The sequence below is a fragment of the Microcebus murinus genome, chromosome X (assembly GCF_040939455.1).
Source record: "Microcebus murinus isolate Inina chromosome X, M.murinus_Inina_mat1.0, whole genome shotgun sequence".
Classification (NCBI taxonomy): domain Eukaryota; kingdom Metazoa; phylum Chordata; class Mammalia; order Primates; family Cheirogaleidae; genus Microcebus; species Microcebus murinus.
Window position 1 is genome coordinate 123159301 of NC_134136.1, and position 23827 is coordinate 123183127.

General features: G+C 40.1%; 1 protein-coding gene across 3 annotated transcripts in view; it reads left to right on the forward strand.

Annotated features, from left to right (window-relative positions):
- CLCN5 (chloride voltage-gated channel 5) overlaps positions 1-12668 on the forward strand; it is a 191197-nt gene extending 178529 nt beyond the window's left edge. For all 3 annotated transcript variants that reach the window (XM_020284855.2, XM_020284857.2, XM_012756949.3), the window contains 6 exons: positions 35-115; positions 386-928; positions 4405-4591; positions 5443-5841; positions 5999-6215; positions 7435-12668. In XM_020284855.2, coding sequence (XP_020140444.1) covers positions 35-115; positions 386-928; positions 4405-4591; positions 5443-5841; positions 5999-6215; positions 7435-7525 — 1518 coding nt within the window. In that variant the 3' untranslated portion in view covers positions 7526-12668. The remainder of the gene's footprint in view (positions 1-34; positions 116-385; positions 929-4404; positions 4592-5442; positions 5842-5998; positions 6216-7434) is intronic.
- Positions 12669-23827: the final 11159 nt, after the last annotated feature.

Here is a 23827-nt window from a genome sequence, read left to right on the forward strand (position 1 = left end):
TATTCTATCGCTAATTTTGAGTTTTGGGTTGTAGGTCTTGTCAGCTGCAGCAGCAGCTGGTGTATCTGTAGCCTTTGGGGCACCTATTGGTGGAGTATTATTCAGCCTTGAAGAGGTAATGACTTTTAACTGTCTGTATAACATGCATGTGCTTTTATGTCAGGGATTTTATACATTGCAGTACAATAATTGCACATAATGTATAGTATCTATGTACATTACAGTCCCTGGGTGTTCTGCCCAGCTTAGTGCTTTTACCAGGTGACTAGAAATCCCTGGACAGTTTTCATCCTCAAATTGGCTCTAATGCTTATAAGACCAACTTTTCACCTGAAATGGTTTCTGCATATTGACTGAGTTTGCTTTTTCAACTTCTTTCTTACAGGTCAGCTACTATTTTCCACTCAAAACATTATGGCGTTCCTTCTTTGCTGCCTTGGTGGCAGCATTTACTCTGCGCTCCATCAATCCATTTGGGAACAGCCGCCTGGTTCTGTTTTATGTGGAGTTTCATACCCCATGGCATCTCTTTGAGCTTGTGCCATTCATCTTACTGGGCATATTTGGTGGTTTGTGGGGAGCTCTGTTTATCCGCACAAACATTGCTTGGTGTCGGAAGCGAAAGACCACTCAGTTGGGCAAGTATCCTGTCGTAGAGGTACTTGTTGTGACAGCCATCACTGCCATCCTGGCTTTTCCCAATGAATACACACGTATGAGTACAAGTGAGCTCATTTCTGAGCTGTTTAATGACTGTGGCCTTCTGGACTCCTCCAAGCTCTGTGATTATGAGAACCACTTCAACACAAGCAAGGGGGGTGAACTGCCCGACAGACCGGCTGGCATGGGAGTCTACAGTGCAATGTGGCAGCTGGCTTTGACACTCATACTGAAAATTGTCATTACTATATTCACCTTTGGCATGAAGGTGAGGAATTCTTCTGGGACTCTGTGGCTGTATGTGAGGCTGTGGGTTTTGGAGGGCAAAGGCTGGGTATCATACAATCCTGATAATTCATATGGCACTTTCAATTTCCCCCAACAATATTTTCCCTCCCCCAAAAGCTTCTTTTGCCCCTATATGTTCTTCTAACTTCCTAGACAGTTGTACCACTGTCTGAATTTGTCCAAGTCAAGTTGTAGGCCAAATGCAGGCGCAACCTCAGTGATGAAATTTTGGGAAGAAATATTTTCTCCTTTTCTGTGGAAAACATATTTTGCCTTTCAAAAAGGATGGTGAGGTATTTATTTCAGTGCATTTTATATCAAAACAATTTCTGACTGACACACTGTTAGTCCTTATAGGGTAGCTTTAGAGTTTACCAATAAAGTACAGTAGTAGGTTGAACCAAATGAAGTTGCTGATAACTCCTTTTGACCACTAAAGTAGCAATTTCATGTGGTTCAACCCAATATAGAGCTAAATATATTTTTTATACTTGGTTATCAATGCTCAGTTGTCAGAAAGTGGCATCCATTTCATAGGTAATCCTAAATTAATGTTTAAACTATCAAAAGCTGACATCAGACTGGCATGTTTTACTTTGAGTAACTGTTACCAATTCCATGTTTCAGAAGAAGCCAGAAAGAAAAATTTAAGATATCCCCCCTTCCTTCTCAAGGTTTACTTTTTTCTTTTCTTTTCTTTGGTATCCTATTACCATGTTACTTCTCTGTATTCTCTGGAGAAATGGAGATTCAAGCCAGAAAATAAGAGAAGGCAATTCCATTTAGGCAATACTGTAATCTCTGAGATGATACCATCTGACTCCTCAACACAGGGATAGGATGGAGATGCTGGAAAACTTTGTAGTGCTTCCTGAGTTAATTTTCACCTAGTGCCTTCATTCTTTCACTTAAAGGGATTTGTAGACTATCATAATGCCAGATTCAAACGCATTCCAAAATCAAACACAGGCTATTTTAAAATAATCTGCTGTTTTGATTATCCTTATCATTTCCCTCTCTTAGTAAAACATCATTAAAATGTCTATACTACCCAAACTGATCTACAGATTCAATGCAATACCTATTAAAATCCCATCAGCATTCTTCACAGATATAGAAAAAATAATTTTACGCTTTGTATGGAACCAAAGAAGACCCCGAATATCAAGAGCAATTCTAGGCAACAAAAACAAATTGGGAGGCATTAATATGCCAGATATCAAACTATACTACAAAGCTGTAGTAATTAAAACAATCTGGTATTGGCACAAAAATAGGATTATTGACCAGTGGAACAGATGTGAGAATCCTGATATAAAACCATCCTCATATAGCCATCTAATCTTTGACAAAGTAGACAAAAACATACGCTGGGGAAAAGAATCCCTTTTCAATAAATGGTGCTGGGAAAACTGGATAGCCACTTGTAGAAGGCTAAAACAGGACCCACACCTTTCACCTCTCACAAAAATCAACTCACGCTGGATAACAGACTTAAATCTCAGGTATGAAACCATTAGAATTCTAGAGGAAAATGTTGGAAACACTCTCCTAGACATCGGCCTAGGCAAAGAGTTTATGAAGAAATCCCCAAAGGCAATCAAAGCAGCAACAAAAATAAATAAATGGGACATGATGAAACTACAAAGCTTCTGCACAGCCAAAGAAACAGTCATGAAAGTAAACAGACAACCTACAGAATGGGAGAAAATTTTTGCATCCTATGTATCCGATAAAGGACTGATAACTAGAATATACTTAGAACTCACGAAAATCAGCAAGAAAAAATCAAATAACCCTATTAAAAAGTGGGCAAAGGACATGAACAGAAACTTTTCTAAAGAAGACAGAAGAATGGCCAACAAACATATGAAAAAATGCTCACCATCCCTAATCATCAGGGAAATGCAAATCAAAACTACAATGAGATATCACTTAACTCCAGTGAGAATGGCCTTTATCAAAAAGTCTCCAAATAACAAATGCTGGCGTGGTTGTGGAGAGAGAGGAACACTCCTACACTGCTGGTGGGACTGCAAACTAGTTCAACCTCTGTGGAAAGCAATATGGAGATACCTTAAAGCGATACAAGTGAATATACCATTTGATCCAGCAATCCCATTGCTGGGCATCTACCCAAATGATCCAGTGACACTCTTCAAAAAAGACACCTGCACTCGAATGTTTATAGCATCACAATTCATAATTGCAAGGCTGTGGAAACAGCCCAAGTGCCCATCAATCCAAGAATGGATTAATAAAATGTGGTATATGTATACCATGGAGTACTATTCAGCTCTAAGAAACAACGGTGATATAGCACATCTTATACTTTCCTGGTTAGAGCTGGAACCCATACTACTAAGTGAAGTATCCCAAGAATGGAAAAACAAGCACCAGATATATTCTCCAGCAAACTGGTATTAACTGAGTAGCACCTAAGTGGACACACAGGTGCTACAGTAATAGGGTATTGGGGAGGTGGGAGGGGGGAGGGGGGCGGGTATATACATACATAATGAGTGAGATGTGCACCATCTGGGGGATGGTCATGATGGAGACTCAGACTTTTGGGGGGAGGGGGGAAATGGGCATTTATTGAAACCTTAAAATCTGTACCCCCATAATATGCCAAAATAAAAAAAATAAAAATAAAAAAAAAAAAAGTGGAAAAAAAAAAAGAATTCATTATGGTAACCTAGGTGTCAAGAAAAAAAGCAGGGAGATACATTAGTGTTCCTTTTTTGGCTAATCATGCAACCATAGTCATGATCTCATTTTAAAGTTTTAATTGTTGAATCTTTCTTGATAGTATTACAAAATAGAGTGAAACCTCATGTGCCATCCTTTTTGTGTGAGCAATGGGTTACAATTCAATATATGAGTGTGATTATGAGCTTTCCATTTAAATCCCAGAAATAGTCTTTTCTAAATCTTGACCTTGAGTGAGTTACTTAACCTCTCCGAACTTTAGGCTCTTTGGCATTTGGGATAATAATGCCTACTTCTGGGGGTTTTTATAAAGAACAGATAAATCTTGGTATGTAGAGCATCCAGCATAGAACATGGTAGATAGTCAATAAAGGGTAGTTGTTGTTAAGAATTCAAAATCGGTAGAAATGTCTGCGTATATGAGAAACTCCATCTATTTTCCTTTTTCTTTGGGAAAGGCCTAATTTCTGCCTCCAGTTTTGTGTTTGTCTGGAGAGTTCAGGCTCTTGCCTGATGAACCCCCGAATCAGGGTAAGCTTCTTTGCAGTCATCTTTGCCTGCACGTCCCAGAGAACCTCTAGTCCCTGTAGTGTTACACAAATCTTTACAGCCACTTGCTAGCATAGTGCATAGTTAAATTGTCATTGGCCTATTTGCTTTGCAGAGTGTCAGTCCTCTAGCCCTTACCATATGCCAAGCAATCACATCATTTCCAACTAACCATCTATTGCTTTCTCTTTGCAGATCCCTTCTGGCCTCTTTATCCCTAGCATGGCTGTTGGAGCTATAGCAGGTCGACTTCTAGGAGTAGGAATGGAACAACTGGCTTATTATCACCATGACTGGGCCATCTTCAATAGCTGGTGTAGTCAGGGAGCTGATTGCATCACCCCTGGCCTTTATGCAATGGTTGGGGCTGCAGCCTGCTTAGGTGAGTAGTATTTGCATTGATTTCAAAGAAGTTGCTACCCAAGTGACATATAAAAGAAGAGTAGTATTTAACACAATTGATTGCAGAATTTTTTTTAATGACCATTCATTTCCTGTTGAGTTTGCCATTTCTCAAGCGTTTTAAGAAAGCTAATTCTACTCTCTTACACTGGGGAAATTATCAGAAATTTGGACAAAGATGGACGAGACTGTGCTGCATCATAGTATAAGAGAAAAAAATTAGAATCAACCTAAACTTGCACAGTAATGTACTGGTTAAATAAATCATGATACATCCATATAACTTATACTATGCAGCCTTTCAATATGATGTTAATATGTTTAACATCTTTAAGTATGATGTTAAATAAATTTGTAATAATATGTAAAATATTCCCAACATAAAGGGAGGGAAGTATGGTGAGGAATTTAACATATAATGTGAGCTCAGTTATATAAATATGTATGTTTTTGCATAGAAAAAAGCTTGAAAAATCATTCAAATTTTTGCTCTGCTCATTTATAGGCAGAGCTTATGGATAATGACTTTCTTTTACATTTTCCAAATTTTCCACAATGGGAATATATTACTTCTCTATTAGAGAGAAGAAGCAACAGAAAAATGGAAAAAAAATACGTAAGAAGGAATAGTATAGTGTTATTTTGAGATATCTGAATCTTGTCTGTTGTAACCTTACTTTAATGCGATTGCTGGGGTCTTCACAGTTGTGGATAAGATCCCATTCTAGCATTGCTTCTGTCTGATAAGTCAGCTTTTCCTGTCTGGGCCCATAATTGTAATGAATCCTGTACTTTGCCTGCTGTCAGCAGCCCGTGTCTATTTCTTTATAGGTGGAGTGACTCGGATGACTGTTTCTCTTGTTGTCATAATGTTTGAACTGACTGGTGGCTTGGAATACATCGTGCCTCTGATGGCTGCAGCCATGACAAGCAAGTGGGTGGCAGATGCTCTCGGGCGGGAGGGCATCTATGATGCCCACATCCGTCTCAATGGATACCCCTTTCTTGAAGCCAAAGAAGAGTTTGCTCATAAGACCCTGGCAATGGATGTGATGAAACCCCGGAGAAATGATCCTTTGTTGACTGTCCTTACTCAGGACAGTATGACCGTGGAAGATGTAGAGACCATAATCAGTGAAACCACATACAGTGGCTTTCCGGTGGTGGTATCCCGTGAGTCCCAAAGACTTGTAGGCTTTGTCCTCCGAAGAGATCTCATTATTTCAATTGGTAAGGATTTCAGAAAGGGGATAATGGAATCCACTGTGGGACTCAATAAATATGCATGAAATTGGGGATGACAGAGGGAAGAGGGGACTAGTTAGGGGCTAGAAGGATAGAACTAGCACTTCCATCTTCAATTTTCTTTTTCCTTATGTTCAAATAGAAAATGCTCGAAAGAAACAGGATGGGGTTGTGAGCACTTCCATCATTTATTTCACTGAGCATTCTCCTCCAATGCCACCATATACTCCACCCACTCTGAAGCTTCGGAACATCCTGGATCTCAGCCCCTTCACTGTGACTGACCTTACACCCATGGAGATCGTAGTGGATATCTTCCGCAAGCTGGGACTGCGGCAGTGCCTGATTACACACAACGGGTAAGAATCTTGGGTGAAGGTAAATTGGATTGTGGGAGAAAAGAATGTAGAGAGAAAGAAGGAGAACCCAATTGAAATGAACATTAGTAGCACTTTCAGGCCTTTTTGAAGCTCTGAGATAAAGATGGATGTGTTTCTTTCATCATCATAATCAATGGAAATGGAATTTGGGGAAGAGCAAGAGAGAGATGACATACTAGTTGCACATTATAAATAACTCAGTTCCTCCCCCACAATGGAAATAGCTATGTTCTTGTGCATAGGCAGCACTGAAATTATAATGTTATCAGGTAGTATATTTGTAGTATTTGGTCCTTACAATCTCCTTGTTGTTATTATGTTATTTAGAAGGAGAAAACCAACTTTCAGTAAGGGCCCCCAGTTAATAAATAGTAGAGGTGGGCTTTAAACACAAGTTTTCTGACTCCCAAGCCCAAGACTCCTTCCTTCCTGGGGTATGTCTTATCCAGTAAAGAAAGCTCTGCTATTTTTATTGAAAAAGAGGGGAGATTGAGGAGAGGGGTGAATTTTTTTCTGAGCATGGCATGTTAATCCAGCAATTATATAAGAATTTTCCCCTCTGAAATTTCTAAGTGGTGTAATAGATGTCTTGGCAGGATTTAAATCACTAAGAAGGGGACTTTTCCCTAAATGATTTCTTCAACATTTACTAAATCCCTACTCCATGTAAGAAGGCATTCCATTAGATTCTGGGGAGACACAAAAATAAATAAGAATCTTCACTGTCCTCAAAAAGTGTGCAGTGTTATAGGGAAGGCAAGACCACACCAGTGGTTATAGTGCAATAGCCAAGAGGACAAGTGCCATAGAAGAGGCCTGCACAGAATATGTCGTTGCTTTGAGAAGTGCAGTTACTGCTGGCTTGTAGGATTGGGGAAGGTGTGCTGGAATAGGGGCATTTGAACTAGGCTGTAATAGGTAAGTAAGATTCAGGTATGTAGAGAAGAATATTTAAACCAGAGGAAATTGCAGGGGCTGAGGCTAGAGGTAGAAATGCTTGCATACATTTAGGGACTCACGTGTTGTCCCATTTGTCTGTTGCGCATTTCCTACTCCTGTTAGTTCATCATTCTGGAAGTGCAGATAGTGGTCAAAGGCAAAGTTGAAAAGGACTGAGGAAGACAAATGTGTCACCTTTGGGAATGCAGTTTTAATTGCAGATTTATTTTTGTTTTGTTGTATTGTGTTTGTCTTTTAGGCGATTGCTTGGAATCATTACCAAAAAGGATGTGTTAAAGCATATAGCACAGATGGCGAACAAAGATCCTGATTCCATTCTCTTCAACTAGAGTCATAGGGTTATTCTGGATATGAAACAGGAAGGACATTGCAGACCATGGATATATTTTGTTAGCTGGGTCCCCAAAACACATTTCCCATATTTGGATAGTGAAGTCATATTGTATGTTCTCTTTTTCCTATAAGTCAACCAGTTGCACTACATAATCTCTGGAAATTAATCTTCTCCTTAGGAGAAAATACAGTTAGGCTTCTGTGATATTGCATTAGGAAGATTTCATGAAAGAGTAAACAAGATTGCTATGGTTTAATTCTATTTGTTTTTTAAAGGTTTTTTAATTAAAAATTGTTAGCCAATATGCAATCACTGAAAACTATGCAAGAAATTCCAACCATCCTGACATATAGCCTGCAGGAAACTGATGAAAAAGTCACTTTTTTGGGATCTATCATTGGTGGAAAATGAAGTTTGCAAACTAAGGGGCTTTGCTTTTCAAACCACAGAAAGGACAGCCAGAAGGAAAATAGTAATGGTGTTGCTAGACTGTGAAGATTCAGTTCAAATGTTATTCTTGTTCCTGTTACAATATTTAGCATTATTAATCTGTTATGTATGTGTGTATGTATATGTTAATTTTAATTTCTGATTATAAAATAATGCTGCTTTGGTTAATCTCTCCTACATGAATTTAGAGAGGTTGACTTTTATAGCTTGCTTGTTCCTGGTACTCTTTTGAAGTGCACAATGATAAGTTATAGAGCTTTCTCCTTGTCTGCAAAAAGGGTAATTTTCCAGATGGTATTTGTTAGCTAGTAGGCAAGGACTTTGCCATGAATTTGTTGGTAGCAAGGAATGATTTCTTCCAGCTTCCTTGAAATGAATGATTAGTAAAGTTTTAAGCAGTCAATGACTAGGAATTTCACATTTTTGTGAAGTCCTAAGTAATCCTCTTACCCAGATGCCACCTCCATGAATGATGGTGCTTTAGGCTTCTGGAATATGTAAGAACAGTAAAGGGAACTGCATACTGGGAAACCAGGGAAGACTCAGAGCTGCATCTGCATGCTCATGCATTCCTTTGTAAAGACCACCAGTACTAAGATAACTGGACACTCATTGCACCTCCCAGCATTAAGTATATATAACAGGCCAGTGTTGTCCCTGTGACCATGAATTAAGCTTGGGATACTTTAAAATATATTCAAGGTGTTGGAACAGGATAGGCAGCTGTGACTCCCTTGAGGGTCATTAGAATTCTAAATAAAATGCAGAGCCATCCTAAGACCCAGGGTCATGGATAAGGCCTGGTAACACCAAAGGTGCTTATATCTCAATTTCCCACCACCTTTATTGCAGTTTTTTTTTTTTTTTTAAATCATACTATAGTGACACCTGGTGGAATTAAAAAGCCACCACCATCATTTCAACCACTATTTCATTTTCTATAGTTTTATCCATGTGCAGTTTACTCCCCCTCTACTCTGTTCCCCTTCCTACTCCTTAATACTGAATCCTCTCTTTGGGATTGAGCACTATGCCTGGTTAATCATTCCTATTACAAAAAATAACACCCAGGGCTAGTTAAAGTGTAAACCAAGACTTGGCAATCTTTTTTCTTTCTTTCTTTCTTTTTTTTATTTCAGCATATTATGGGGGTACGAATGTTAAGGTTATGTATATTGCCCTTGCCCCCCTGCCCCCACAAAGACTCGGCAGTCTTATGGCATGTAGGCCAGAGATGAACACGCAGCCCTTTTCTTTGTCATGTGGCCCAGTTGCTGCTGCCATATTTCCATCTCTGCACTGGATGCCATGGCAGTGAGACTTCACTGCCAGAGGTGAGAGTTTAGCCTGGCTCATTTTACAAATTGGTTCCCAGCACTTCCCACCATCGTTCTAGCCCCAAATCAGCAGTCACTTGGCATATCCCACCCCATCAACTCTCCATCCCACCAAACACCTCAGTATACCTCATTTAAAAGTTGCTGGTCCCTGATTCTAGGACTTTTTACCCCTAGTTCTTGTCTTTCCAAAATCTGAAATTCTTTCATTTGCTCAGAACTGGGTAGCCAAGGCTTATTTCATTTTTATCTTTAAAATATCAAGGCAGTCACCAGAGTTTCTCCTTGTGAATATATCACTCTAGCATTTTAATGAAAAGGAAAATAAAGCTCTCTAGGGTACATTATATTATAGTCATGGCTCAGTAAATTTACATCTTTTGTCCTTTCCATGCCACTGACTCCTTCATATGAGAGACAATTTGCCTGACCACCCTGTATATTGTGTAGAAATCAAAGTTCTTATCTGTGTATTTCTGGTTCAATACCTGTCTTATTAGCTATCCTTCTCCACTAAAGTTTGCAAAACAGGAAATGTTACTATTTCTGGTATTTGATGGCAATGATAAGTTTGGTCATATTTCATAGTGCAGCAGCAGTATGAAGGGTGTTTGCCTTTGTGTTTCTTCTAGGCTAGTGTTAAGGTGCTACTTCAGAGAATAAATTTCAAGAAACCAGATAACACTGTGCCAAGGTATACTTTGTAGATGCCAAGCACTGATTGGCCCTCCAGAGAATGATAATATCCCCTTGATACCTCACTCCTGATAAATCTCATTCATTAACCTCAGCTTCTCAGGAATCCCTGTAGTACATACGCTAGAAGTAGCTATAGTGTGTGATATCCACTCTATGTCCAATCATATGGTTTGGCTCAAAGGTTGGCTAATTGTGGCTAGAGTTCTGTACTAGACAGCTAGCTCAGCACCTTGACATTCAGAGTTCCTTCTCTTGAGGTAAAGGAAATGTTTTCTGCCATTGCCAGTTTAGCAGTTGGACATGCTTAAGCAACAAACACAGCCAGTATAGAGAGGTCTGTCAGTAGTATCAAATGGCCACATACCTCAGTGGCAAAAGACTGGATAGTTTGTGATTTAAAATTTAATGAGTTGAGACTGGACTATTTTGTTATTAAAAAAGAAAATTGCCTGATACAAGGAAAGGGTTTACAAAAGAATGCCAGAATGCTTCAAAGAGTTAGGATTTTCTAGGGAAAAATATCTGGTAGACATCCAGCTATGAAAGGGGTGAGAGTCTATAGATTTGTAAAAGTCTAACTACTGTATTTTGCATCTTCAGATATTCAATTTGAAGAGTTTAAAGAAGCTGAAACAGTTAATGCATGATTAGTTATATTGGAGGGAAAAAGCAGGGGACTGATAATGCAAAATAATGGCCATTTTAAAGATCATTTCTAATTGGATGTTTGATTAGAAACATATTCCAGTGCTCTCTTCTTTCTCTGGGCATCCTGGCTCAACCCAGCCGTGGAGTAGAGGTGGTATAATCCACAAAATAGATATACTCTGGTGGATAATCTGACATTGACGATACTTTAAATTTGCCAGCTAGTAGAGCAGACGATCAATTTGCTGATTGAACTGCAAAGCAATTCAATTGTTTTGGCACCAAAGGATGAATCTAAACCCTTTACAGGGAGAGCAGAGCACAGGATACATTTCTCTAGTGGGTCTTCAATTCTGTTTGAATATGAGAATGATAAAGTAATGGGGGCTTAGTGTGGTCTAAGGCTGTGAAGTAATCTATAACCAAGATTTTATGAATCCGTTCAGGTGCGAGGGGAACAAATGTGTTTTCAAAAACTTAGCATGCAATAAAGTTCATTGTGGAAATTAACCATTGATATATGTTTTAAGTAGTTCAGTCACCTGTTGAGGTTGGCTTTTGATTTTGATTTGTTTTGTTAGATGATAAATAGGAAGGTATACTTGTTACCCCACACTATATTTTGTTTTTGTGTTTTAAAAAATGAACAGTGTAATTTTTGAAGTTGAGTTTTTAATAATGTCGAGAATTTGAAATGGCCAGTATGTTTTATATTCCCAAAGTACTTACTGATCACACTGTATTGTGAGGAACTGGTTTCCCTACACTGGATCATAGCCAGATGCAGGCTACTCATCAGTTCAGAGAAAGCAGGAGAATGTCTTTTGTGGTAGTATGTAGGTATTTTTTTTTTCTTTGTTGCCCAGGCTAGAGTGAGTGCCGTGGCATCAGCCTAGCTCACAGCAACCTCAAACTCCTGGGCTCAAGCGATCCTCCTGCCTCAGCCTCCCGAGTAGCTGGGACTACAGGCATGTGCCACCATGCCCGGCTAATTTTTGGTATATATATTTTTAGTTGGTCAATTGATTTCTTTCTATTTTTAGTAGAGACGGGGTCTTGCTCAGGCTGGTTTCGAACTCTTGACCTCGAGCAATCCGCCCACCTCAGCCTCCCAGAGTGCTAGGATTACAGGCGTGAGCCACCATGCCTGGCCAGTATGTAGGTAATGAGCTCTTAAAATCCCTGAGAAAAATTAGGAATTTAGAATAGAATATCGAGTCCTTTAAAAAAAATAGATATCTAAATATGTGGTCTGAACTTAAATGTCCTAAAACCTTGATTTTTTTTAACCACTTCTGGGATTTCCTGGGTTCCCTTTGGGGAGGAAATTGGAAATTATGGCCATGGAAGATACCTGGTAAGAAAATATACGAATGGTGGAAGGAAAGCCATCCCATGCTCCCATGCCACACATCTTGGCATTTATAAACTGCTTGATCATGTGCCTTAAGGGGAGGAAAAGTTAAGTAATCCCCCAAAGGCCAGGCTTTCTAACCAAACTAGTGGTTCAAAGCAATGTTCAGCCCAAGGGAAGTCTGGTTTTATGGAAGGGGCTGACCCAAGTTATCTGCTTGGGAAGGAATATAGCATCATCTGTTGTCGTTTCCTAAATGATAAGCTTTAGGTAGTTTGTCCTCAATTTTGATAGCAAATTTTTAAAAATCTATATTTTTAGCCTTCTAGTGTGTCCTTATTATATATTGAAAAGAAAAAGGTGAGAGTTCCTCAGATCACAGCTCAGGAGCTGTGTAAATGTGAAGTTCAGCCAGTGTAGTGGACCTGGGGTGATCGCTGAACTTTGCTCTACTTCAGTTTCAGTTGTTTGCTTCAAGAAGAGAATTTCTGAGAATAATAGGTGCTAGCAACTTTAAGTTATTCCTCAAACATTTGCTGGCCACGTTCTCATTTCTAAACATCTGGATCCAGGTAAAGTTTTGAATAGATGTAGGGAACAAAATTGGTTTTTCCATGGTATAGTCAGATTTTGCCAAATCACCCAAGAAAGAAAGTATATGATATGTGGAGTAAATGTTTCTTGGATGGAACCTATCAGGTTGCCCAGCCCAATCTTGCAGTCATAAATTCCTACCTCTAAGTTCCTGCCAAAGGGTCTTCAGCCTCTGTGTGTACACTCGTTGAGTGATTGCCTTGCCTAAAGTTTGGCCTTTTGAGGAGAAACAGCATGTTATGATATAAAAATATGAGGGTTTAACAAGATCTCTGCTTCTCCTTCCCTCTCTGTCTCCTCTGTCCCACTTCATTCTCTGTCTTTCTTTCTCTTCCCCTACCGTGCCCTGGATTCAGATTTCTCTCAGTTTTTACAGGCATATTGTTTTGAATATGGACCTTAAGGCAGGAAGGGGATAGTTCCGAGAACAGAGAATGAAAGATCCTTCTGAATTGATGGGGCTAACAGGGCTTTGCTCCTCAGGAAGGGCTAAAGCCAGTGATACTTGTCAGGCAGATAATATGAAGTATTCATTGCTAAACCTCATTATCTACTAATCTAAATCCGTTGGAATTCAAAGGCAGTCTAGGATTTGGTGAGTGAAATGCCATCTGACAAGAAGGGGAAGAATGTGTGGCCTGAGATGGGAAGGTTCTGCTTCACTGTCATATTGGGATTACCTCAAACTGTATGGCCCTTCTAGAGCGCTCATTTTCCTTCCTCCACTTCACTTTGTCCCTACTTCTCCCTCTTTTCTCTCCCATGGTCCTGCCTTTTTAGTACTAAGCTTTTTGTATAAGTATGTATTTACTTTTTTATTATATGTTTGGTCCTTTGGGACTGTGTAATGATTAAGAATTTATTCCATTCAAGAAAAAAATAATGTTTAATGTTTTATTCTCTTAAAATGTATTTTGAAGCTATGCTGCTAACCAGGTACAGGCCAGAAAGGAGGTGGGCCTGACAGCACCTTGGTCATGTCAGCTAAGGAGGACAATGATGTCATGTTGGTGACTCTTCTTCATTTGACCAAGGCCAGCTCCTGCTATTACCTCTGTACATTCATTTCTGGCTGTGGGAAAACTACCACCTGTTGGGTGAGCCGATGAGGCCAGGAGATCAGGGGGCCAGTTCCAGCCTATGGGCCACTATGTGAATATCTCTGTAATAAGCTTGTTTGCAGGGCTAGCTCCAACTGCAGTAGCCAAAGAAAACCTGTCTTACTCGACATTTTAATTCCTGAGAGTTGGTGAAAGTTCAACCGAAGCTAATGTCTGGACATCGGCAGTAGGTAGGCATCCAGAAAATAGCTTCAACCAAAGCTAATAGAGCCCGAGTTTCTACAGGAAGCTTGGTGCTGAGCTGTGCAGAGCACATCTGAGTGTTGCCAGCCCTTTAGCTGTGCTTCCTTAGCTTTAATTCTCGCCTCTTCCTAAGCACAGCCTGAACCAGAGCTGTGGCTCACTGCTTGCTTCATTCTGCTCCATGGTGGTGGGGAACAACATAGTCTAAAAAAGGAAGATGTGGACTGGGAGTTCGGAGACCTGGTTTATATTCCCTATGCTTCTACTAACTAGCCTTGAGATCTTAACCGCTCTGTGCCTCAGTGTTCCCATCTGCAAATGGGGATAGTGTTAATTGCCCTACCTACCTCACAGGGTTGTTGTGAGGATAAACTGAGACAATGAATAGAAAGTACTTTGACAAGTAAGTGCTATGCAAATTGTAAGAAATGGAAACAATCATGTTAAAGGCAATGGAACTGACAATGGCAGGAGGGTTAATGGGATCATCCAGCCCTTTCTCTGTGTGGCTTAAACCCAGGTTGCCATTGCTTTATACATTTTCACTTAGCACAGATTTGTAATTATGCATGTAATAAAGCACAGCTTTATCCAACCTGGTGTCTGGTATGTTTTTAAAGGTCCTAAACTTTGTAGCTATTGATTTCTGATCAGAGAAGCGCAAGGACAGGGTGGAGGGCTTGGGGGAGGGTAGTGTAAAAGGCAACCACAAACCCCTACTGGTGGGCCCACTTCTTAAAAAGATTTGTTAAATACTTACTTCCATGTTTGCAGACTCAGTAAATACTTTTTACCGTAAGGAGGCAAATGAGGAGCAGCTTATATTTTCTGAGATATTCTAGATACCCAGATTCCTCATCCATTATGGCTACTTAAATGTCCCAGTCTCATTACTGATACTTTCCCGATGACATGAGAATTAGCTGGGAGCTATATTTTTTTCTCTTTGAGCTTTTAATGACATAAGGCCATGGGTTTTGACAGGCCTCTTGCCTCCAGCCACTTTTCATACAAGGAAGAGGATGGGTGATCAAAACGTTCCTCTGATGAATACTAGGGTTCTTAGTACTCTCTTTAGGGTGTATTGGGATTAGAATGTCTTCTGTAGGAAACCCTTGGAAGTGATCCTGCAGATTAAAGCATGGTAGGTCATGGGGAGGTGGTTGAATATGCAAACATTTCCTTTTCACACCTCTCTGGAACACAGAAACCAAGAAAGTTATACTTTGAAGTATGGTTTCCATACTTTCTCTTTTTCCTGCCTCTGACTCCTCCTCCAGTTCCTCCCTCTCTCTGTTAGCTAGACACTGCTAGTAAGGCCGTTTACTATGTGTCCAAGTTTTAGTTTAAGAATTTTTCTAGTTGATATCTGACCACATCTACACTGGTGTGTTGACTTTATGTGTTGTTGCTACCAAGAACATTAATGCCTTTAGCCTACTTGGTATCGGTTCCAGAATCATACCTTCATATAAAAATTACTCCCTCATAAGCCTGAAATCCCACCAAAAAAATTTGGTTTTTGATGTTAGTTATCATTTTACTGGGCCCCTTCCATACTAGTGCCATCCCTGTCTCTAAATAGTTTTTGAGAAAAAATAATGCATCTGTTACCAGCTATCAACAGCTTGCTATGAATTAGAGTATCATGTGTAGTCACTGTAGGGTTCAGATAAAAATTGCTTTGATGGAGTATGGGGTACAGATCAATCCATCATCCTTTATAGGAGTAGTTGATCGAAAAACCTGGAAATGACCACCAGATGTCAGTGCAATCATTAAGATACTGATAAGGCTAAGGTTTGGCCAAAGGGGAACTATGGATGAGGTGTAGGCACAGGGCAAGAAGCATTAATTCATACATATAGCTGGGTGCTGGGAATACAAAATTCAATCATGTGATATTAGTTTATCAGACGTTCTCTTTTTAATGCACATGATAAGCTTTATGCTTTTATTATTATTTTAAAAAATTCAATCACAAGGCAGTCCCTGTTTGTAAGGAGCTTATTGCCCTGGTGTCTGGAAGTTGTAGTTTCTTTTTCAAAGCAGTGTCCCAGGTGAAAACAATGGGAAAAGAAGGATTCCACTTCCTCCCTCAGTAGGGTGGCCATATCATTTGTTGTATGACTAGGGCACTTTTGACAGTGGGAGGGTGCTGGTAATAATTACCCAGGGATGAAAGGCATAAACTGGGACTATCCCAGGCAAATCAAATGTGGTCGCTCTGTTCCTCAGGGACCACCAGCTCCTGTCCTTTGGACCCTAACTCCAAGTCTCCCATGCACTCTAGGATCTCAGGCTCTGTTTACCCTTGAGCTCCCAAGGCCCTGGACTCTTTCCTCCCTCATAATAACCACTCTCAACTGCTGCTGGGATGTGGGTAAGAGAAATGCTCAAACAACCACAAGAAAATTCTTATTTCCAAAAACAGTAATAGAGCTCTGAGAAGAGTGCAACATTCAGGGTGAGAGAAAGCCACTTTTCAATTCACTTAGGGCCTCCTCAAGCTGCCAGGTTGAGGAAGTTCCATTCCGTACATCACTTGCTGCTAGTGTCTCTAAATAGACTATTTTAGGATCTTGATTCAGGAGGCTGCAGATAGAAGAGAAGAGAGAATGTAAAAAGCACAGGATTTGGAGCCAGAGGACATGGACTCAAGACTTAGTATAAAGGAATTGGTATCTTTCTTGTTCAAACAAAACTCAGGATCTGTAAGATTGGCATTGGATATAGAGTCTCCTCTTGAAAAGGGACTTCTGGATCTCACAGTATGGCTTTTTGTTTCATAAGATTCTCCTTACCTTGGAGGCAATTTTCCTGGTTACCTCACCAGCCTAGGGGTGTGATGGGAATCCACCCCTTTTTAATATTCTGGCTCAAGTGTGCCTCTATGGTGCAGCTGAGCTGAAGGAAAAACTTTCATCTAAAAGCTTGGGGAAAATAAGAGATTGCCATCGTGATGTGCCATTAAATCATCCAGCTTGCCTATTGCAGTAGCTCCCAGACCTAACTGTGCATCAGAATCATCTAAAATGGATATTAAAATAGAGATTCCTGGCTGGGCACAGTGGCTCTCTCCTGTAATCCCAGCACTTTGGGAGGCCGAGGCAGGAGGATCACTTGAGCCCAGGAGTTTGAGGCTGCAGTGAGCTATGATACTGCCACTGCATTCCAGCCTGGGTGACAGAGTGAGACACCATCTAAAAAAAAGAGAGAGAGATTCCTGGACAGCTTGGCACCAGGTCTTGAACGAATATTTAGAGAACCCTTGAGGAGGTATTAGTAGCTTCATCCCACCCTAAAGCCTTATTGGCCTCCAACATGGTAGGTGCCATCTCGGCCCCTGCAAACACATGAAAGAACTAATTGTCCTGCTTATTCACTATCATATCCCAAGTTCCATGTCCAGTGCCCAGCACAGAGCAGGACCTCAGACAATATGGTGCTTGCTGAATGCTGGCTGGTGAGGTAAAGCTTGCCTGCTTAGTTCCTGTTTCCTGCCTGAAGACATGTTTCTTGCCTTGGGTGTGCACCACCTTCTAGGCACACCACACTTACCCAGCCACAAAGGGTTCTTATATTTTATATTACAAGTCACATCCTGATTATCACCATCACAATACAAACCTTTGTAGGTGTTGGAGGACATGTTTATTTCAGCTTCTTCTACTTATTCACCAGGTGATTTTAAGCCCATGACTTGATCTCTCTGGATCTCAGTAACCTCATCTTTAAAATAAGATAAAACCTGCCTCATTAGACCATTGAGATGATAAATTGAAACTGGGTGTGAAAACTGGGCTTTACAAATTGGCTGTACAAATATCGTCGTTACTCATTTGGTCCTGAGGGCTAAAAGAGATAATGTATCTCTTTTAAAAGGGATAGTTGATTCACTCAACCAATATTTACTGAGCACCTACTTGGTGCCATGTACTGCAGGGTATACAAAAAACAGACCCTTTCCCTGGATGGCAATCCAAAACACAGTCAACTTTGAATGACACAAACCAGGAGTCTTTTCTAGTGATAAAATACTATTAATATTTTCCCCCAAGTCCAATGTCTATGGGTTTGGCAGCCTCTCCTGAATATTAGCAGAATCTTGGAACCCACCAAAATGTTTCCTGGTTATTTCTCCTTCTGAGACTTGGAATACATCGCTAAATCAGGGCATCCCATGTACACTCAAATCAGTCTGTCAGCTATGGTTGTCAAGAGGTACACACTCAATTTGTTCCCTCCTTCTCCAACTCCTACTTGGCCACATTTGAAGCCTGTGAAGCCACTCAGAACCCTTACCCCAGACATCACCCAGTCCGACAAAGTTAACTGTAACCCATGGCCCCTGGCCTGTCCTCCAGCATGATACCTCTTGCTAGTTCTAGTTACATAACAAAAGCTCCCTTGTCTATGAAAAAATGCCAAGAGATATGACTGTGTGTACGTTGGGAGTGGAGAGGAGCATTGTCTACATTAGCAACAACATAGTAGAAATGCTTTATTACACAAATACTCCTGTACATTGCTGCAACCCCATGAGATAGGCAAAATGACAAGAAACAAAGACTAAAACTTGGTTGTGATTTGCTCAGTGTTGTAGAGACAGCAAGTGATGTAACAGAAATAGGAACTCAATGTTTTTGATCCCAAGTCCAATGATCTTTCTATTGCTAATTTTGTGGCTCACTTTCCCTGTTCATCCTGGACATTTCCATGCCAGTCTATGGGAAGAAGGTAACAGGAGCCTGCCTGGTGAAGTTGGACAGTTGCCCTAGTATTAAAATTTTGTTCTGGGTAAGAATCTGCATAGAGACATATAAAGATGATCAGAAACAATTCTAGGAAGGGGATCTCTAAAGAGGTTTCTTTTAAAATGTGGGTGTGAAGAAATTGAGAAGTGGAAATTGGAGAGGACTAGGGATGCACTATTGGTGTTGTTTGACATTTTTACCAGGAGCTTGTATTACTTTTATAATTTAAAAAGAGTAGACATCCAGGAAAGGAAACAAACAATATTTTTGTACATGATTATAAGGATGTTTTCATCTAATAAGTGGAAGTTAAATGTGTTTTTCCTGTGAACTAATGATAAACAATGAAAACTAAAACCTCAGGTCCAGTAAGTGGATGTTATAACGAGAATTCCTACTCGTGGCAGGGGTGCCAGATGACTCATGCAGGCATATAGAGGGCTGTTTTCTCTCACAATCTAACAGAGCAGCCAGAATTGTTCTTTTAAAACAAATCAGATCATGTCATTTGCCTGATTTGAAACCCTTTGGTAACTTTCCATTATATTCAGAGCACATCCGAACCTCTCCCCCCCTGGTCTCTGAGGCCTTCCATGACCTTTATCTGGCATATCTCATTGACCTCATGTTATGTGTTGGATTATGTCCTCCAGAAATTCATGTTGAAGTCCTCAGTATCTCAAAATATGATCTTATTTGGAAACAGGGTTGTTACAAATATAATTAAGTTAGAATGAGTCATACTGAAGTAGGGTGGCCCCCTAATCCAACAATACCATTGTCCTTATAAGAAGGGGAAATTTGGACTTGACCACACATACGGGGGAACCCCATTAGAAGGTGAAGGCAGAGATGGGGTGATGTTTCTACAAGCCAAGGAACACCAAAGATTGCTAGCAAACCACCGAAGCCATGTGAGAGGCGTGGAACAGATTACCCCCCACAACCCCAAAAAGGAACCAACCCTGCTGACACCTTGATCTTGAGTTTCCAGCCTCCAGAACTGTGACACAATACATTTTTGTTGTTTTTTTTCCACTTTGACACATTTTTTTAAATTGTGAAGGTACATCCTCATTCTTTCAAACACATCTTTTGCCTTGTGATTATCTTTTTATTTCTTTCAGCATATTACAAAGGCAGACCTGTTTAGGTTACATAAATTGCCTTTGCCCCTCCCGAGTGAGAGCTTCAAGCATGTCCATCCCCTAGGCGGTGTGCACTGTACCCATTACGTGTCCATATACCCATCCCCTCCTCCCCCTCCCACCTGCCCAACACCCGATGAATATTATTCTTATATGTGCACTTAAGTGTTGGTCAGTTAATACCAATTTGCTGGTGAGTACATGCGGTGCTTGTTTTTCCATTCTTGGGATACTTAGTAGAATGGGTTCCAGCTCTATCCAGGATAATAAAAGAGATGCTATATCACCATTGTTTTTTGTGGCTGAGTAGAACGCCATGGTATACATATACCGTATTTTATTAATCCACTTATGTATTGATGGGCACTTGGGTTGTTTCCACATCTTTGCAACTGTGAATTGTGCTGCTATAAACATTTGAGTGCAGGTATCTTTTTTACAGAATGTCCTTTGTTCCTTTGGTCAGGTGCCCAATAATGGGATTGCTGGATCAAATGGTAGATCTACTTGTATCGCTTTAAGGTATCTCCATATTGCTTTCCACAGAGGTTGTACTAGTTTACAGTCCCACCAGCAGTGTAGGAGTGTTCCTATCTCTCCAAATCCATGCCAACATTTATTATTTGGGGACTTTTTAAATATTTCATCTTATTATGGGGATACAAATGTTGTTAAGGTTACATAAATTGCCCTTGCCTCCCCTTCCCCCTCGAGTCAGAGCTTTAAGTGTGTCCATCTCCCAGGTGGTGTGCATCACACTCATTATGTTTGTATATACCCATCCCCTGCGCCCCTCCACCTGCCTGACACCCAATAAATGTTTTTTTTTTAAATTTTGATATTTTGGTTACATTATATTTCTTTGCCTCTCCCTAGCAAGGGTTAGAGGTATGCCCTTCCCCTCCACAGTGCTCACCACATCCCTCAGATGTGGGTCTACTCCTGCAACCCCCAAATCCCTGGTGAACACTACCACCATTTGAACACCATAGTGTTAATCAGTCAGTACCAATTTGATGGCAAGTACATGTGGAGCCCATTTTTCTAATCTTGTGTCACCTCACTTTGGATAATGGGCTTAAGCTCAATCCAGGATAGTGTAAGCAGTGCTAGCTCACTGTCGTTTCTTAGAATTGAATAATATTCCATTGTGAACATATACCAAATATTAATAATCCACTCATGAATTGACGGGAACTTGGGTTGTTTCCATGTCCTTGCAATAGTGAATTGTGCTGCCATAAATATTCAGGTGCAGATGTCTTTATAATAGAATGTCTTATGCTCTTTTGGGTAGATGCCTAATAGTGCTATTGCTGGATTGAATGGTATTTCTATTTTTAGCTCTTTGAGGTATCTCCAAATTCTTTTCCATAAAGGTTGCAATAATTTGCAGTCCCACCAGCAGTGTAAGAGTGTTCCTGTCTCTCCACATCCTTACCAGCATTTATTGTTTTGGGATTTCTTGATACAGGCCATTCTCACTGGGGTTAGGTGGTATCTCATTGTGGTTTTGATTTGCATTTCTCTAATGATTAGAGATGTTGAGCATTTTTTTATATGTTTGCAGGCCATTATTCTGTCTTCTTTGGAAAAGTTTCTGTTCCGTTGCCCATTTCTTGATGGGGTCGTTTGATTTTTTCTGTTAATTCTTTTGAGTTCTAGATAGATTCTTGTTATCAGACCTTTATCGGAAGTGTAGAGAGCAAATATTTTCTCCCATTCTGTAAGTTGTCGATCAAATCCCATTTGTTTATTTTTGTTGCTGCGGTGATTGCTTTGGGGGTCTTCTTCAAGAATTCTTTGCCTAGGCCAATGTCTGAAAGGGTTTTCCCAACATTTTCTTCTAGGATTCTTAAGGTTTCATGCCTTAGGTTTAAGTCTGTTATCCATCTTGAGTGGATTTTTGTGAGAGGTGAGAGGTAGTGATCCTGATTCATTCTTCTGCATGTAGCCATCCAGTTTTCCCCCCACCATTTATTGAAGAGAGATTCTTTTCTGTTTGGGGACTTTTTGATAAAGGCGATTCTCACTGGAGACAAATGATATCTCATTGTGGTTTTGATTTGCATTTCCCTGATAATCAGAGGTGTTGAGCAATTTTTCATGTTTGTTGGCCATTAGTCTATATTCTTTTGAAAAGTTTCTGTTCATGTCCTTTGCCCACTTTTTGATAGGGCTGTTTGCTTTTTTTACTTACTGATTTTCCTAAGTTCTATATAGATTCTAGTTATCAGCCCTTTATCGGATGTGTAACATACAAATATTTTCTCCCATTTTATAGGTTGTCTATTTCCTCTCATGATAGTTTCCTTGGCTGTGCAGAAGCTTTTTAATTTAATCAGGTCCCATTTATTTATTTTTGTTCTTGCTGTGATTGCCTTTGAGGTCTTCTTCATAAATTTTTTGCCTATGCCAATGTCTATAAGAGTTTTTCCAACATTTTCTTCTAGAATTCTTATAGTTTCATGCCTTAGGTTTAAGTCTGTTATCCACCATGAGTTGATTTTTGTAAGAGTGAAAGGTGCAGATCCTATTTCAGTCTTTTACATGTGGCCATCCAATTTTCCCAGCACCATTTATTGAATAAGGATTCTTTTCCCCAGTGTATGTTTTGTCTGCTTTGTTGAAGATTTGATGGCTATATGAGGATGGTTTTATATCTGGGTTCTCAGTTCTGTTCAATTGGTCTACATCTCTGTTCTTGTGCCATTGCAATGCTGTTTTAGTTATGATAGCCTTGTATTATAAAGCTTGAAGTTTGGTAAATTGATGCCTCCCTATTTGTTCTTTTTGCTTAAGATTACTTTTGCTATAAGGGATCTTCTCAAGTTCCATACGAAGCATAGAATTATATTTTCTAGATCTGTAAAAAATGATGTTGGTATTTTAATACAGATTGCATTGAATCTGTAGATCACTTTGGGTAATATAGACATTTTAACAATGTTGATTCTGCTGACCCATGAGTATGGTATGGTTTTCTACCTGTTTATGTCCTCTGCTATTTCCTTCTTCAGTGTTTTGTAGTTTTCCCTGTAGAGGTCTTTTACCTCCTTAGTTAAATATTAAATATTAAATAGGTATTTTATTTTCTTTGTTGCTATTGTGAAGGGTGTTGAGTCTTTGATTTGGTTCTCAGTTTGACTGTTATTGGTATATATGAATGCTGCTGATTTCTGTACATGGATTTTGTAACCTGAGACTTTACTGAATTTGTTTATCAATTCTAATAGCCTCATGGCAGAATCTTTGGGATTTTCTAGATATAAGATCATATCGTCTGCAAAGAGTGATAGTTTGAACTCGTCTGCCCCCATTTGGATGCCCTTGATTTCCTTCTCTTGTGTGATTGCTCTGGCTAAGACTTCCAGCACTAAGTTGAATAGAAGTGGTGATAGAGGGCAAACTTGTCTGGTTCCAGTTCTAAGTGAGAATGCTTTCAATTTTTCCCGTTCAGTATGATGTTTGCTGTCTGTTTGTCATATATGGCTTGTATCATTTTTAGATAAGTTGGCAGGGCGGGAGGTGCCCCGAGGAAGCTGGGAACCTGATCCCCTGTCTGCAAGAGGCTCACCACTCACTGGCAGCAGCCATCTCTGGGCTGGCATTGGCAGGTCTCTCCAGCAGCTCAGGAGTCTGAAATGCAAGGGAGGGGAAATGTAACTGTTTTACCTACGCTTGTCACTGGTCTCCAAGCCTCTTGGAGTTTAGACCCTGCTGATGCCTTTCTCCTTCCAGTTCTGCTCCACAACTTCTTCCTATGGAGTCTCCTATAGTTTCGGGAACCCTTCCTTCTGACCTTCATCCAATCTATGTTTGTCTGCCTGTTTGTTTTTCACTTTCATCTAAAATCTATCTTTCTTGCAGAGAAACTCTGGCTGGCGGTTTTTCTCATCCACCATATTGCTTCCTCTCATATTTCTGTTGTTGAAGCCTCCAGAGTGGAGTACTTGGTTGTGGTAGCCTGAGAAGACTTAGACACTGCATTTCTTACCACCCACCC